Source organism: Mustela lutreola, chromosome 14, assembly GCF_030435805.1.
Source record: "Mustela lutreola isolate mMusLut2 chromosome 14, mMusLut2.pri, whole genome shotgun sequence".
Taxonomy (NCBI): Eukaryota; Metazoa; Chordata; class Mammalia; order Carnivora; family Mustelidae; genus Mustela; species Mustela lutreola.
The window spans coordinates 46766336-46784168 of NC_081303.1; the positions used below are offsets into that span (position 1 = coordinate 46766336).

Consider the following 17833-nt stretch of genomic DNA (forward strand, 5'->3'; position numbering starts at 1 on the left):
ATTTTCAGGAATTGAAGTTTTAGGGTTACATATATTTAGCATAAAATTATATAATTTATACAATATGAAATGCTGATTTCTTTCAGTAAATATTTTTTGGAAATTTTTCTGGGCCTGAGAAGTGGGATGCAGTAGTTAGATGACAGATCAAGCCCTTGCTTTCATAAAGGTAATATTTTAGTAGCAAAGACAAGCAGTAAAAAGCTAAGCAAATCATAACAATCAAAACAGTGGCAAATCAAATCAAAACAGCGGCAAATGCTGTGAAGAAAATAAATCAAGAAGAAGGAGCTAGAGGAAGTAGAATGTGCTATTTTAATAGGAGATGGTTAGGGAAGTCCCGTCTAGAGAGTCAACATTTGAAATGAGACCCAAACACCAGAAGGACAAGAATGTGAAATCTGGGAAAAGAACATTCCAGGCAAAAAGAACAGTAAGGTTAATGGCCTTGATGTAGGAGTGAGATTGGTATGTTTCAGGAACTAACGGCCACTGAGGTTAGCCATGAACAAGTTGGATAGGGAGAGTAGATAGAGATAAAGATTGTAGCCAAAGCAGGTGGAACCCTGTAGACCATGATAAGAAGTTGAATTTTATTCTGAGTGTGCATGGAAATCATTGGAGGATTTTAAGTAGGGCAAGGAGTTTGATCTGGTTTACTTTTTAAAAAGTGCTCTCAGGTTGCTTTATAGATCGTGGTTGTAGAAGGTAGGTGGGGAATGTGGGCAGACAGCTGGAGAATCAGGAATTGTATTTTAGACCTGTTAAGTTTTCAATGCCTTCCAGCTGTCCAGTCATTGAATATATGAGTCTGAAGTTCAGAAATCCTGTGTAGAGATTTAAATTTGAGAGTCATCAGCATTTGAAGTCCATGGGCCTGAACAAAAGCATGTAGGAAAGAAAGTTGGGTAGATAATCGTTAAAAGCCATTATAGTAATTATAGTGTTGCAGAGGAGCTTCCCTTAGGATTGTCAGTGTTTTCGTTTAGTAACGTCATAGTAAGACAAAATAATTTGAAAAAAGACTGGATAACATGTATGAGATAACTTTAGTAAGTACAGAGTGCTATATATTAATATAAAACCAGTATTTCTTGCATGGTGAAACAGTAAATTAATAGGTACGGACATTCAAAAGCTTCTTCCTAATATCAAAAAGTTCTACTAAACTTACTCTTTTTGGTGGTGAAAATGCAAGTTGGGTGCTCTTATCATAGTATTTGGTCAGAGAGCTCAGGAACATTTATCTTGTTCTTTGACTAAGACTTCAGGTTGCTTTGTAGAGAAATACTTGAAAGAAAAATGCAGAAAAAGCAAAGCAAGACAAAACATTTTAGTGTTAGCTCAGGTTTGGTTCCAGACCCCAGTGCAGAATTTTGGTGAGCCACACTGAACCAGGTAAAAGTTTCTTTCTGTCCTCCTTTACAGTGGCCTAGAACTAAGTAGTAATAAGATGTCCTTTATGTTCCTATAATAGCCAAATGTGGAACTTACTATTACAGTAGGGTCCATGGCTATCCGGCCTGTTTCAGAAGAAAAAGAACCTGAGAGTAGGAGAGAGAAGCCTTGGTGAGCGTGCAGGGAGGGCAGGAGAAAATAGAGAACTGGTCAATGACTGGAAGAGTGGGAGAAGTTGGGTGAGAAACAGGCGGAGGCAGTGAGAACTAAAGGTGGGGAAAGCAGGAGCTGGAGTGAGAAGACCAGGTCCAGGTAGGTGTCGCCTCTGTAGCCCTGTTAACTTGGAATACCTTTAAAGAAGAGGAGAAAGACTTGGATTTCTTATAGATCCTCATGAGATCTTTCTGGTCATAGGGAAGAGTGAACAAGAGAAGGATGACTGGCCTTTCCTCTTGAGGGAGCAGGTCCTGGGCTCATGAATGCTGCAGCCACATGGACAGATGACAGAGGCCACACGTGACTTGGTACTGACCTTGATATTTAAAGACACCATCCCTACAAAATGTGGGGGCCCAGTCAGTGTTTCAGAATCTATTTCTTTTCTTTTCTTTTTTTTTTTTTTTTAAAGATTTTATTTATTTATTTGACAGAGAGAGATCACAAGTAGACGGAGAGGCAGGCAGAGAGAGAGAGAGAGGGAAGCAGGCTCCCTGCCGAGCAGAGAGCCCGATGCGGGACTCGATCCCAGGATTCTGAGATCATGACCTGAGCCGAAGGCAGCGGCTTAACCCACTGAGCCACCCAGGTGCCCCTCAGAATCTATTTTTAACGACTATTTCTTTCTCGGGTATGGAGTAAAGGGAAGGATGGAGTTGCTCAAAGAGAAAGAGCATTTCCTTTTCCTTAAGCCAAAACTTTATGGTCAAAAGGATTCAGATTTTCAGTTTTTTGTCTATGTGATGAAGCTACTTCAAAAAAAACACTAAAAATTAGTTGGAATTGATATGGTGAAATATCTTATGTAATAATTTGAAAGGAAATAGAATATTGCATTTATCTCCACTTTTTAAAAAAGATTTTATTTATTTATTGGAGAGGGAGAATAGCAGAGGGAGAGGGAAAGCAGGGAGCCCGATGTGAAGCTCAATTCCTAGGACCCTGGGATCATGACCTGAGCCGAAGGCAATTGCTTAACTGACTGAGCCACCCAGGTGCCCCTCTACTTTTTTCCTTTTTTTAAAAGATTTTATTTTTTTATTTTGAGAGAGAGACGGTAGGGGGTGGAGAGCATGAGTGGTGGGAGAAGCAGACTCCTCACTGAGCAGGAAGCCCAATGTGGGGCTTGATCCCAGAACCATGAGATAATGACCTGAGCCCAAGGCAGACTCTTCACCGACTGAACCACCCAGGTGCCCAGTCTCTGCTTTTTCTTTTAGTGTTTAATTTTTATTGACATATAATTGATACACACACGCACACACACACACACACACACACACACTCTCTCACACATTTTAGGTGTTGTACATCATAATGATGTGATATATGTATATATTGTGAACTGATTACCACATTTAATTACATCTCCATTATTGAGACTTCTGATTACTCTGAAAAGTGAAGAAAAATGGTACTGATATACTACAAGTACCAAACAGCTTTATCTGTTAATCCTATTTTTGGAAATTTTAGAAGTCATTTTTTAGAAAAGGTAGCTTATAGATTTTAATTTATTTATATATGTTGGAGTCAAGGTAGAAGTCCTCAAATCAAATTCTTAATAGGGAAAAAAATGCCTACTACTTTACAGTTGTTCCACCCAAGCAAGGCTTGCGGAAAGTGTGCCTTTCTTTTTTTTTTTTTTTTTTTAAGATTTTATTTATTTATTTATTTGAGAGAGAGTGTGAGAGAGGAGAGGGAAGAAGATTAGAGGGAGAAGCAGACTCCCTGCAGAGCCGGGAGCCCGATGATGGGACTTGATCCCAGGACTCCGGGATCATGACCTGAGCTGAAGGTAGTTGCTTAACCTATTGAGCCACCCAGGTGCCCTGAAAGTGTGCTTTTTATTACAGAATCCGCTTAACAAATACAGGGCCATGTTGATCATTTTTGTGTATTAACAAATACAGGGCCATGTTGGTCATTTTCCAGCATCTGACCCAGAGAAGATTCTGAATTGGTGAAGGATTAAGAGATGTTAGTGAAGGGGCACCTGGGTGGCTCAGTGGTTAAGCCTCTGCCTTCTGCTCAGGTCGTGATCTCAGGGACCTGGGATAGAGCCCCGCATCAGGCTCTCTGCTCAGCAGGGAGCCTGCCCCCCAACCCCCGCCTGCCTCTCTGACTACTTGTGATCTCTGTAAAATAAGTAAATTAAAATTAAAAAAAAGAGGTGTTAGTGAATATTTAAATTAAGAATTAAGTATCTTTTGAAAGAGAAGTCATTTAGAATTACTACTAAGAGAGTAGTGAATATTTGGTTTTGATTTTTGTTTTCCTACAGATTTGAATAGAGCTTTCATTATTCGTATAGTACATATTTATTAAGCTGCCAGTATTAAGTATTCTGGAGGAGGCTCATGAACTCATGGAATTTATAGTAGAATTTATATAGATTAAGTTGTTAGCTTTCCACTTTATCATTTTAACATAATAAGTGTCTCTGCTTTCAGATAATCATGGGGAAAAGAGTATAGATTTTCGGTTTGTTAGCTCACTTGCTGACTCCCCTAACTTTGCATTTTATGTTCAACTGTGGTATTAAAATTTAACAATTAATATATGTGTATCTAATCACCACAAGGTACAATTTAAATTTCTTACACTTTTATATGTCAATTATACTTCAGTAAAGCTGAAATTAAAAAAAAAATAAAGTTTAAGAATTCTGTTTCATATTTATACCTGATTTTTACCGGTTTGTTTTCTTGAAGTGAGGTATGCATGGGATAGGCCTGTTAATACTAAGGTTGTAGTTTAGAAACTAAATCCAGTTGCAATAGATTTTAGATATTTGCTCATATTCTATCACTATGTAATTGCACTGAATTGACCTAGAAGTATTTCAGTTATAAACGTTGCTTCAGAGTTTTATGCATTTGGCCAGAGCCATTTGTTGGAAGAGTAGATAAAATTTAAAGAGTAGCGAGTGACCTACGGCTTCTGCTCAGTTGCCCTACGCAAAGTTGACAAATGACACCAATCAGATTCTTTGAACATATCATGGGAAGAATTTACTCGTTAGCAAATTAGGAAATTAAGCAGAATCCTGAGCTAGAGCTAGGCCTGGGGGAGCCATGGCAAACCATGTTGTTAGGGATGGGGAGAGTGCCTAGCTTTTCATAAGGCTTCATAACCATCTTTCTATATTAATGAGTATAGGTACATATAGTCATTTTGGAAGGCTTCATAATACTCTGTGGCATGAAAATACCACAGTCTATTTGCCTGTCCTTAGTTGATGGATATTTTGGACCTCTTTGCACCAAAGGGGTTTTAAGCAAAACAATGACATGATCAGAGTTACATTTTAAAAATGTAGAAATAATGAGGCTATGCTACTTAGAGATCACTTCTGATAGCTGCAGCTTTGTGTCCGTGTCTGTGTGTAGAGACCATGAGACCGGCTTAGGGAGAGTGTGGTAGGGATCTTTCAGTTACACCACAGTGGCATGTTAATTTAGGCACTGCTTGCCAACAAGCATTCATCTAGAAGGTGGTGGGTGACCTCCAGATACTTGGTAGGTTGGAGAAAAGGTATTCCTACTTCTTACTAGGCTGTTGGAGTTTCTGCCATAGCTGTGTTCAGCTGTTTTGAAACTTTTCCTGTTGTTACTCAATCTTAAATTGTCTTAGTATTTTCTATAAACCTAGGATGGGTCGCTACCAAGGGAGACATCATGATCTTCCTTTTTCTCTTGGGAAATGAAGCCTGACTGGGTGGTAGAGCCGAATTAGAGAAAAGCTATGATTGTGTCACAACCGTATGTTTCTTTTCTTTCTGGTCCAGTGGGTCCTGTCAGGAGAATTTCGCGTACACGCCCAGCTGAAAGCAATCTGCTGACAAACTTCCTTTGGGGCAATTTTGTCATTGTTAAGTGGAGCCTTTACTGATGCTTATTTTTATATGATAAAGTGTATTTCAGTGTATTTTATGTAGCTTGTTTTAGATTTTGAGATTTGAGGCAGTTTTTGACTCAGCATCACATATGCTTGGGAAAATTGCAAATCTGGAAAGCTGTAAAGCACAAACATACTTTGAAGTACCCCATATGTGACTGGTTAAAATATACTAGGAATGTCATATTGGTTAGCAAATGAAAGAACATAGCTGTCATTTTACATTGTTGGCATAAAGTAGCGGCAATTAGGTTGAGTGGTGGTGGACAAGCCTGAGCTGCCGTATATAAACTATCATAAAAATAAATCTTACCCAGGTCACTATGGTTAGGACATTTGGAAGATATATATGTTCTTCACTTAAATCTTGATTTGTTGGATAAAAACGGTCTATTTTATTTATTTATTTTTTTTCATAAAAACCTGGCTTTTTTTTCTTGGTGGTTATTGTCTTTTTCCTGCTTACGTGTCTTTGATGGCTCAATAGCTCCTCCTTTCTTAATGGACTGGACACATGAAGGTGATGATACAGAAATCTCCTAATTTAGTTCCTTAAAGAATTGATTGATATAACATTTGTTTGGGAAAACATAAAAATAAATGATAATAATGAAGTTTGAAGATAATCTTTAAAAAATAGTTCCGTAGGTTAATCCCATAGTCATACACTGACTATATAACACCTTCAGTAATTAAAAACACTGTAAAACTTTCTATCACTTAGAATTTTTAAGAATACTTTGGTGTACACCTTATATGATGCCTTGTGAGGTGAGAAATCAGGTATTATCCACGTTTAATAGAGGAAGATGAAACTCAGTGAAGTCTGAGTGACTTCCTAAGGCTAGATCTTTCTTTTTAAAAAATCAACTTTGTTGAGGCATAATTTGAATAAAATAATATATACCTATTTGAAATAAATATTTTTCAGTTTTGACAAATATATGTATTCATGTAAGTACTACTCCAGGTAAGATATAAAATGTTTTTATCATCCCCCCAAATTCCTTTGTGTCTCTTTGCTGTCAGCCCCTCACCCCACTGCGGTATCCATTAATCTTCTTTCTTTCAGTGTAGACTAGTTTTTCCTGTTCTAGAGTTTCATATAGATGAAAGCATAATGCACGAACTCTTTTTATTTATTATTATTATTATTATTTGGGGGGGCCGGAGAGCACATATGCTGCAGGTGAGAGGGGAGGAGGGACAGAGGCAGAGGGAGAGAGAGAATCTGAAGCAGGCTCTACGCCCAGCATGGAGCCTTATAATGGGGCTTGATCCCAGGACCCTTAGATCATGACCTGAGCTGAAACCAAGAGTTGGATGCTTAACCAACTAAGCCACCCAGGTGCCCACATGAACTCTTTTTGAATTGGATTCCTTTCCTCTTATTTTGAGATTCACGCATATTATTATGTGTAGTTTGTTCCTTTTTATTGCTTCATATTATTTGATTGTATTAATACCACAGTTTGTTTATTCATTAACCTATTGTTGGACATTGATGTTTCCAGGTTTTGGCCTATTATAATTTCCTTGGGTTAATACCTAGGAGTTGAATTGGAGGGCCATATTTATATGTGCATGTTTAACTTTTAAGTAGCTGTCAAGCAGTTTCCCAAAGTGGTGGTATACTTTTTATTTTGCCATGAGCAATGTATGAAAGTTCTAATTGCTCCGTATCCTTGCCAACAGTTTTGGTATCATAAATCTTTTTAGTTTTAGCCATTCTGGTGTGAATTAATATCACCTTGTGGTTTTAATTGGTATTTCCCTGATAACTCATGTAACTTAGTGTTTTTCTCATATGCTCATTGGGTCATTCATACATCTTTTGTGAAGTGTCTCTTTAAATATTTTTCTCATTTTCTTATTGGGTTTTTTATTTTCTTATTACTTTAAGAGTTCTTTGTATATTCTGACTACAAGTCCTTTGTCAAATACATGTATTGCAAATATTTTCTTCTAGTCTGTAGTTTACCTTTTCATTTTCTTAATGGTGTCTTTCTTTTTTTTTTTTTTTTTTACTTTTTTTTTTTTTTTTTAAGATTTTATTTATTTATTTGATAGAGAGAAATCACAAGTAGATGGAGAGGCAGACAGAGAGAGAGAGGGGAAGCAGGCTCCCTGCTGAGCAGAGAGCCCGATGCGGGACTCGACCCCAGGACCCTGAGATCATGACCTGAGCCGAAGGCAGCGGCTTAACCCACTGAGCCACCCAGGTGCCCCTTAATGGTGTCTTTCAAAGAATTTTAAATTTTTCTTTTCTTTTTTTTTTTTTTAAAGATTTTATTTATTTATTTGACAGAGAGAGATCACAAGCAGGCAGACAGGCAGGCAGAGAGAGAAGGAAGCAGGCTCCCCGCTGAGCAGAGAGCCCGATGCGGGGCTCGATCCCAGGACCCTGAGATCATGACCTGAGCTGAAGGCAGCGGTTTAATCCACTGAACCACCCAGGTGCCCCAAGAATTTTAAATTTTGATGGAGGTCAATTAATTTTTTTTTCTTTGATAGTTAGTACTTTTTATGTATGTCCTAAAAAAATCTTTGTTCTTTTGTGGTTGCAAAGAATTTGTTCTCTGTTTTTTTCTTCTAAATGCTTATAGTTTTAGCTTTTACATTTAGGTATGATTCATTTTGTATTTTATTTATTTTTGTATTTATTTTGTATAATGGGAGGGAAGGGTCAAGACTTATTTTATCCTTTTTTTTTTTTTTAAACAAGGATATCTAGTGGTTGAAGGCTGTTCTTCACTGACTTACTTTGATATGTGTGTCTGTGCCACTGATTTATATGTTTATTAGTCCAGTACCACACAGTACTACTTCATTGTTGTAGTTTCATAATAAGTCTTAAAATCTGTTAGTGTAAGTCATCCAAATTTGTTATTCTTTATCAAAAATTGGTTTAGTCATTTTAGGTTCTTTGTGTTTACGTATAAATTTTAGAATCTCAGTTTCTATAAAAAAGCTTGCTGTGATTGAGATTGGAATTGTGTTGAATCTGGATCTTTGGAAAGAATTGATATTTTAGCAATATTGAGTTTTCCAGTATAAACATGGTATCTGTTCCCATTATTTTTCTTTAAATGTTTTCAATAGTGTTTTAGTTTTTATGAGTCTTATACATACTTTATTAAATTTTACTGTATTTCATATTTTTATTTTGACTGTAAATGGAGTTGGTTTTAAATTTAATTTCCAGTTATTCATTGCTCATATGGAGAAATACAATTGAATTTTGAACATTGCTTTTTATATCTTACAGCCTTGCTACATGCACATTCCCTAGTAGGTTTTTTGTGGATGTGTCCAAATCTTTACATACACAGTCATGTTACTTGTGAATAAACACAGTTTTACTTTTCCCTTTCTAGTATGTATGTCTTTTCTCCCCTTCCCTTATTGTACTGCCTAAGACTTCCAAACAGTGTTAAATAAACATGGTACGGCCAGACATCCTCACCTGTTTTCTGATTTTATTGGGGATGTATTTAGTTCTCATTGAGTATGGTGGTAGCTATAGGATTTTGAAGATTCCCTTTATCAAGTTTAGAAGTTCCATTTTATTCCTAATTTGCTAAGAATTGTATGAATGTATATGTGTTTTAAATCATGAATAGGTGCTGTATGTTGTCACATGCTTTTTTTTTTTTTTTTTTTTTTTTTTTGCCTCTGTTGAGATGATCATATGGCTTTCCTTATTTATCTTGTTAATACGTGAATTACATTGATTGATTTTCAAATATTAAACTCAACCTAAATAACTGGAATTAAACTCATTTGGCCATGATGTATTATTTTATATATTGGTGGATTTACTTTGCTAATATTTTTTCAAGGATATTTACAGCCATATTCATGAAAGATGTTTTTCCTTTTCTTCTAATTTCTTTGATTTCAGTATCAAGGTAGTACTGACTTTTTATATGTATTACGAAGTGTTCCTTCCTCTTCTATTTTCTGAAAACTTTAAGTTTAGTATCATTTTTTCCTTAAATGTTAGATATAGAATTCACCAGTGAAGCCATCAGGGTTACATGCTTTCTTTGTTTTTAAATTACACATTTATTCCTTAACAATAGATTTACAGCTCTAAAGACTTTTTGTTTCTTGTGTCAATTTAGAATGTTTTGTAGTCTTTCAAGGAATTTATTTATTTCATTCAAATTTGTCAGATTTGGGGCACCTGGGTGGCTCAGTTAATTAAAGCATCTGCCTTCAGCTCAGGTCATGATCCCAAGGTCCTGGGATGGAGACCCATATGGGGCTTCCTGCTCACTGGGGAGCCTGCTTCTCCCCCTGCTGGGGAGAGATGCAGGAGGAGAAGCAGGCTCTCTCTCCCTCTCTCTGACAGATAAATAAATAAAATCTTTAAAAATAAATAAATAAATTTGTCAAATTTATTGGCACTAGGTTGTTAATAATGTTCCCTAATTATCCTTTTAATATCTATAGAACCTGTAGTAACGTCCCCTCATTCTTTCCTGACATTAATTTGTGTGGAAGTTTATCAGTTCTATTACTCTCTTTCAAGTACTGGCTTCTCATTTTATTATTTTTTATTATTGTTTTGCTTGTTTTCTATATTGCTGAATATTGCTCTTTATTTCCTTCCTTCTTGTTTTTTTTTCTTTTTTTTTTTTTTTTGTTCTTATTTTGATTTAGTTTGCTCCTCTTTCTCTAACTTCTTAAGAATGGAATCTTATGTAATTGATTTTAAGCTATTCTTCTTTTCTAATATAAACACTTAAAGTCATGAATTGCCCTCTCAGTTCTACAGATTTTGACATGGTGCCAAACACTAGTGAATGATGTTTCGTTACTGTTCAGTTCAAAATATTTTCTAGATTTTCTTGTGGTTTCTTATTTACTCATTGATTATTTAGAAGCATCTTCTTTAACTTTCAAATACCTGGATATTTTCTAGGTAGTATCTCTTTTTGTTACTGATTTCTAATTTAAATTTGTTGTGGTTAGATTTAGAACTTTGGAGATTTCAGCCCTTTCACATATCCTGAGACTGTTTTTGGCCCAGCCATTTGATCTATCTTAATGAGCATTCATGTGCACTTGAAAGGAATGTGTATTGTGCAGTTCTTGGCTGTAGTGTCCTATAAATAAATATCAGGTCATTTTGCTTAACAATAATGTTTTTCAGGTCTTCTCTATCCCCTTCTGACTTTTTGTCCCCTTACTCTAATAATTCTTGAAAAAGGAGTATTGAAAGCTCCAAATACTTGTGGATTTGTTTCTCTTTTTAATTCAGTCCATTTTTCTTCGTGTTTGCCTTCTTTTAAGACTCTCTCTCGCAGGGTGCCTGGGTGGCTCAGTGGGTTAAACCTCTGCCTTCAGCTCAGGTCATGATTCCAGGGTCCTGGGATCAAGCCCTGCGTCCGGCTCTCTGCTGAGCAGAGAGCCTGCTTTCTCCCCCTCTCTTCCTGCCTGCCTCTCTGCCTACTTGTGATCTCTTTCTCTCTCTGCTAAATAAATAAATAAAATATTTAAAAAAAAAGATTTTCTCTCTCTTTAAAGACATTAGGATATGAGATACCTATGTGTGGTTTTCTTTATATATATATTCTGCTAAGCGTTCAGAAATGTTTGATTTGTGGGCTGATATCTTTCATTAATTTTAGAAAAGTCTTTGTTTTGGCTACTGTCTCTTAAAGTATTTACTGTGCTTTCTGTCTCTTCTCTTTCTGGTACTTGTGTTGCATGTAGTTTAGATTTAAACCAATAGTGTACAGTAGAAATAAAATGTGAGCCACACATGTAATTTTAAACTATCTAGTAGTTTGGTAGCCACAGTAAAAAAAATAAAAACAGGTGAAATTGATTTTAAGAATATATTTAGTTTAACCCAACATATGAAAGTGTTATTTCAACAGTTATTCTATTTAAAAATTATTAATGAGTATTTTTATTCTTATTTTTGTAATAAGTCTTTAAAACCCAGTGTGTATTTTATGCTTACCCATTCATGGATATTGTAAACATCATCACCATTATTTCTCCTGTTTATCCTTTGTACTAGAACGTGTTTTATAAACCCTAGAATCTTTTTTGGGGGGATGAGTTTTAAAAAAACGAGAGACTCAAATTGTTTCATATTTGTACACATACAAACTTTTTTGGTGCTCTTCAGTTCTTTGATGAAATTTTAGTTTCTATTTGGTATTATCTTCCTTTAGCTTGAAGAGCTTCCTTTAACATTTTTTGTAATGCCTATCTGCTTATGTCAACTTTTCTCAATGTTCCCTTACATATCTAAAGATGCCTTATTCTGCCTCCATTTTTGAAGGGTATTTTTGCTAGTTACAGAATTTTAGATTGACAACTTTTTCTTTCAGAGCAATAAAGATGGCATTCCAACTCCTGACTTGCCTTGTTTCTGGAGAAGTCAGATGTTATTCTTATCAGTGTTCCTCTGTATGTACTGTGTCCTTTTCATTAGTTTTGAGAGTTCTTTTTTTATTATTGTGCAGTTCGGTTATGATGTACCTTAGTGAGCTTTTCTGTTTGGGATTTTTTTGAACTGCTTGAATCTGAGTTTTGTAGCTTTTACCAAAATTGGAAGAATTTCAGCCGTTATTTCTTTGAATATATCTGTTCCCTACCACCTTTTTTGGATGACATTTACATAACTGCTTACTGTTGTCCCATAGGTCACTAAGGCTCTATTCTTTTTTGTTGTTATTTTATGCTTCTTTCTTTTGGTGCGTTAGTTTGGATTGTTCTCTTACTATGCCTTTAAGTTTACTTCAGTGCTTCTTCTGTTGTTTAAGTTCATCCAGTGAATCTTTCATTTCTCATACTACATTTTTAAGCTATAAAGATTCCATTTGTTTCTTTTCTTATAACTTACATTTCTTTATTCTTTGTCTTTGTGTTTCATGGTATTTTTTTCTAAAGTCTTTGGTACTTCTGTTATCTTTGTCATTTCTGTCTGATTCCTCCTAATTATGAGATGATTCTTGCTGATATGTCTAGTGGTTTTTTTATTTAATGATAAATAAATTGGTAAATATGGTAAATAAATTGCAACTTTCACAGTTTTGAATGTCTGATCCCCCCCCCCTTTATAGTTTTGAATTTTGGTAAGTTTCTTGTGGACCTATAATTATTTTAAGATTTAAAAAAAAGTTTTCGGGGCACCTGGGTAGCTCAGTGGGTTAAGCCTCTGCCTTTGGCTCGGGTCATGGTCTCAGGGTTCGGGGATCAAGCCCCGCATCAGGCTATCTGCTCAGCAGGGAGCCTGCTTCCTCCTCTCTCTCTCTCTGCCTGCCTCTCTGCCTACTTGTGAGCTCTCTCTCTCTGTTAAATAAATAAATAAAATCTTTTTTTAAAAATGTAAAAAAAGTTTTAAACTTTGTTTTTGTAGACAGTTAAATTACTTGCAAATCAACATGGATTCTTTTAGGACTTGTTTTGGAGCTTTGTTAGGGTGGGTCTACAGCAGCCTTATTATAGGGCTGTTTTGCACCTGCTACTCAAATGTTACCCTCCAGGGTGTCTTTTGAAACCCTGGATATTTGGTGTGGTCTCTCTGTTCTTGCTGGTTACAATTTTCCAAGTATAAGTGAAGTATGGGGATTATTTTACTTATAGCTCTTTTGTAGTTTTTTTCTGTGGTAAATGATTTTTGTCATGCCTTGTAGAGTCTTAACTTGTTCTTGTGCAGTATTCAACCAAATGGGACCCCATACAGATTTCCCTGTGTAGCTTCTTTCTCTCTGGTACTCTTCCCCACAAGTTTTAGCAACCTAACTCCCCTCTCTCCCAAACTGCAGTCTTATGTCTTCAACTCAGTGAGAACACCATGGGGCGGGTGGGTTTCATTTTTCTTCTCAGTGTTCCAGAAAGTGCTTTTAGGCATAAAGGTGAAATGATGTAGAGCTCTCATTGTTTCCTTTCACTCAAGGTTCACAGCTCTATGTTGTCTGTAGTCCAATGTCTGAGAATAGTTGTTTTATATATATTTTGTCCAGTTTTTGAGTTGTTTGTGGCAGGAGGGCAAGTCTGGTACCATTTACACCTTCATAGTCAGAAGTGATTGTATTTAGATAGTAATAGATAATATTTATACAGTATTAGGTATGTATATGGATACTGCTCTGTGCCCTTTATATTTCTTAATCCATTTAATCTCTAACAGTTCTTTTGAGGTTGATAGTGTTATTATCCCCTATTTTGTAAATGAAGAAATTGGGGTACAGAGGTGTTAAGTGCACTATTCTGAGTCACAGAATTGGTGGAGTGAAGATTTTCCCCAGGGAGCTTGACTCCAGAGTCTACATACTTAATCAGTGCTTTGTGTTCCCTCTCTGCTTTGGAGCTCTAGACCTGGAGGATCCATCTTGGAGTAGAGTTCTGGGAGCTCACTAAATCAAGTGGGTTGTTTAAAAGAAACTAGTCAGAAGAGACATGATCCAAGAGGTGAATATGAGTTGTCATTGAGAAAGGGAACCAAATATTAGAGTAATGTCAGATATAAGGCTTGAGAAGATAAGGATAAGACTATTAGTGGGAGACAAAGCAAGATCAAGGATCAATGCCAGGTACAAAACAGGATGAGACAAAATAGTTCAGACCAAGATGTGGGTTTCTTTGGGGTTAAAATGTATTCCTTCATTCAACCCTGCTGTGTGTTAGGCCCTTTGTAAACTAGACAAGGCCCCTGTATACATCAAGTATTAATTCTGGAGTGGTAAAGGTAGGAAAAGTAGAGGGTAGGAGGGAGAGTAGAAGAAGCAGAAGGCAGCAGAGGTAGGTGAAGAGGGGGACAATATGGTAGACAAATAGAAAGCAAATATGAGTGACTTAGATAACGTCAGGTAGTGCCAACTGCCATGAAAATAAAGCAGCATGATTTGGTAAAGAATAATTTAATTAGGATGCAGGCAGAATCTTTAGGGAAGACATCTCTGAAGAGATGATATTTTGGCTGGCATCTGAAGAAAAAAGAAACAGACGAATTAGACATGAAAAGATTGGAGGGCAATGCCATGTGGTCAGAAGAGTGAGCAAGTACAGAATTCCTAGGCCGAATAGGCTTCTCAGAAAAAATCAGCATGGCTCTAATAAATGAGATCTGAGAGGTAGTCATGGACCAATTGTGTTACATCTAATGAATTGTCATCAGATTTTTATTCCAAGTACAGTGGGAAATCATTCGAAGTTTATTTTTTTCCCAAAGATTTTATTTATTTATTTGAGAGAGACAGAGAGAGCATGTAATGGGTAGAGGGCAGAGGGAGAGAGAGAAGCAGACTCAGCAGACTCCCTGCTCAGCAGGGAGCCCAATATGGGGCTCGATCCCAGGACCCCGGACCATGACCCAAACCAAAGCCAGACACTTAACCAACTGAGCCACCCAGGTGCCCCAGAAGATTCTTTAAATTCAGAGTGATGTGATCTGATTTGTGTTTTAAAAAGATCACTCACGTTGCTCTGAAGAGAATGTAGTAAAGAGTGGCAAGACTAATAAAGCTATTACAGAAGTCTTAGCAAGAGATGGTACTAGCGTAGTAGCAATGAAGATGAAATGGGTGGAATTCACCATATCACATATTATTACAAATAAATATTAAACTGAGCTACTTTTAGCTACCTATGGATATAGTTTAAAAAGAATACTTTTAGCAAGATGACTCTAAAGTTTTTATCTAAAGAATTATCTAAATCCTCTAAAATTCTTAAAGTGGCAATCTACATGGTGAGTGTTAGACTGAAAAATAACTTGGTTCTAGAAGATTTAGGTAGATGATGCTTTACTCTTTTTTAATAATAATAATGATTATTTTTTTTAAAGATTTCATTTATTTATTTGACAGAGATCGAAAGTAGGCAGAGAGGCAGGCAGAGAGAGAGGAGGAAGCAGGCTCCCCGCTGAGCAGAGAGCCCAATGCGGGGCTCGATCCCAGGACCCTGGGATCATGACCTGAGCCGAAGGCAGAGGCTTTAATCCACTGAGCCATCCAGGTGCCCCAATAATAGTAATTATTTTTAAAAGCATGGCATTATATCTTGAAGTGCCTGATTTAAATATAACTAATAATAGCCTCCATCAGAATGGGTACCATGGAAAAGCACATTAGGATAATTCTTTTGACATTGAATACAGTATCATGGAAGGACTAGCTTCTAGGTCTTCTGGTCATTGCTAATATGTATTTCATACATACTCATTCATTCAGCAAATTTGTCTGTTAATCACTAATGTGTGTTAAATATGGAACTACATCATGGGGACACATTCCTCTCTCAAAATAATTATAGTCTGGAAGGAGAGGCAGACAAGAAACTAGGCAGTTACTTCATGGTAACTGCTGCTCTTAAGTATCATGGAACTTATCAGAGGGACACCTAATCCTAATCTAGTCAGAGGTAGGGTTTCATGGTCAAGGAGAACTTTCTGGGTACTGTGATATTTCATCTAAAACCTAAAGAAATGCATGGAAATTAGCTTAAACATTTTTCATGGATAAAAGAAATAGTTAGCTGATGATTACATGTAAAAGCACAGAAAAGATCTGAATTTCATTCATTGCCAGACAAGTACTTGTGAAATTTTTAAATAACGTTTTTTGACTTTTATGGTTTGGTGTGTTTCTGTGTATGTTTGTGTGTGTACATGCATGCATGCCTGTGTATGTGTGCATAGGAAATAAGCACTGGAATACTGACCACTTGTGGAGGAGATGAGTAAAAACTATGTGTAAGTATCTCTGAATAGGCTGCCTCATATTACCACTTCTTTGGTAATTTGAAATATTATTACAAGTTGAAAATGGGGAAGTCTTAAATTTTTGGTCTTATTCCTATGTTTTCCTTCAAAGATGTATTTAGGGCAGGTGCCTTCTGTGATTATTTCCTTTACTGCAAGACCCTCACAGGCATTTAGTTTTTATATGAGCTAGTTAGGTTAAAAAATTGAATCAAGCCTTTCTCTCTCCTGGCCATTTTGGCGGTTGCTCTTGGTTGGGGCCGTCCCGCACCTAAGACAGGAAGATGGTGGCCGCAAAGAAGATGAAAAAGTCGCTGGAGTCCATCAACTCCAGGCTCCAGCTCGTTATGAAAAGTGGAAAATACGTGCTGGGGTACAAGCAGATTCTGAAAATGATCAGACACGGCAAAGTGAAGCTGGTCATCCTCGCCAACAACTGCCCGGCCTTGAGGAAATCTGAAATCGAATACTATGCCATGTTGGCCAAAACTGGTGTCCATCACTACAGTGGCAATAATATTGAATTGGGCACAGCATGTGGGAAATACTACAGAGTATGCACGCTGGCTATCATTGATCCAGGTGATTCTGATATCATTAGAAGCATGCCAGAACAGACTGGTGAAAAGTAAATCACACGCAATTTTTCTTTAATAAAACTGGCCACAGCTTGTTTTTAAAAAAAAAAAAAATTGAATCAATACTGAACAAAAATAAGCTATTTTTAATTTTACTTTATTACTTATTTATTTTAATTTTTAAGTAGGCTCCATGCCCAATGTGGGACTAGAACTCATGAACCTGAGATCAGGAGTTACACATTCTAGCAACTGAGCCAGCCAGGCACCCCATTAATTTTTTTATTTTAATGGTGCCATATAATCTCGGTTCTTCTCTTTAAGAGTGAAAACTTTAATTTAGTTAGAACTTTAAACATTCATAAGAAAGGTAAATTGGAAAATTTAGCCACCCATTATAGTAAATAATTTAGTACCTCAGTTTAATATATTTAGCAGTCTTCTGCAAGTATAAGTGAGATAGTTGGTGTTCCATTTTTAATGTGTAGGTCAAACTGCTGATGTATTTACATTTATAAAAGTGTTGGTTGCCATAATCAGTCTTAAGAGGTTTATTGAAATAATACTCAGCAGTAAAAAAGGAACAAAACTATTGCTACCTAAAACAGTTTACCTGAATCTCCATAGATTTAAAAGCCATAGATTTAAAAGCTGAACTTAAAAAGCTACCCAAAATGTTTCATACTGTACGATTCTATTTGTATAACATTCTTTAAATGACAAAATTATAAAAATGGAGAACAAATTAGTTGTTGCCAGGGTTTTAGGAGAAGGAAGGGCAGGAGGGAAATCTATATATGGCTAGCAAAGGGCAGTGGGGTGAGATCCTAGTCATGGAAAATTCTATAGTTTCATTGTTACAGGGTCAGTATCCTGACTGGTGATACTGTGCAGTAGGTTAGCAAGATGTTACCCTTTGGGGAAAACTGGGTAAAGGGTACATGGAATCTCTGTGTTGTTTCTTATAATTGCATGTGAACCTACCCTTTCTCAAAAGGTTTAATTACAAAAA

General features: G+C 36.4%; 2 protein-coding genes across 6 annotated transcripts in view; both read left to right on the forward strand.

Annotated features, from left to right (window-relative positions):
* The window catches only part of CAMSAP2 (calmodulin regulated spectrin associated protein family member 2), a 120363-nt gene that overhangs the window by 35671 nt on the left and 66859 nt on the right, over positions 1-17833 (forward strand). The window lies entirely within an intron of this gene.
* On the forward strand, positions 16484-16944 carry LOC131815238 (large ribosomal subunit protein eL30-like). Its single transcript, XM_059146937.1, has one exon. The coding sequence runs from the start codon at positions 16528-16530 to the stop codon at positions 16873-16875; it is 348 nt and encodes a 115-aa protein (XP_059002920.1). The 5' UTR covers positions 16484-16527; the 3' UTR covers positions 16876-16944.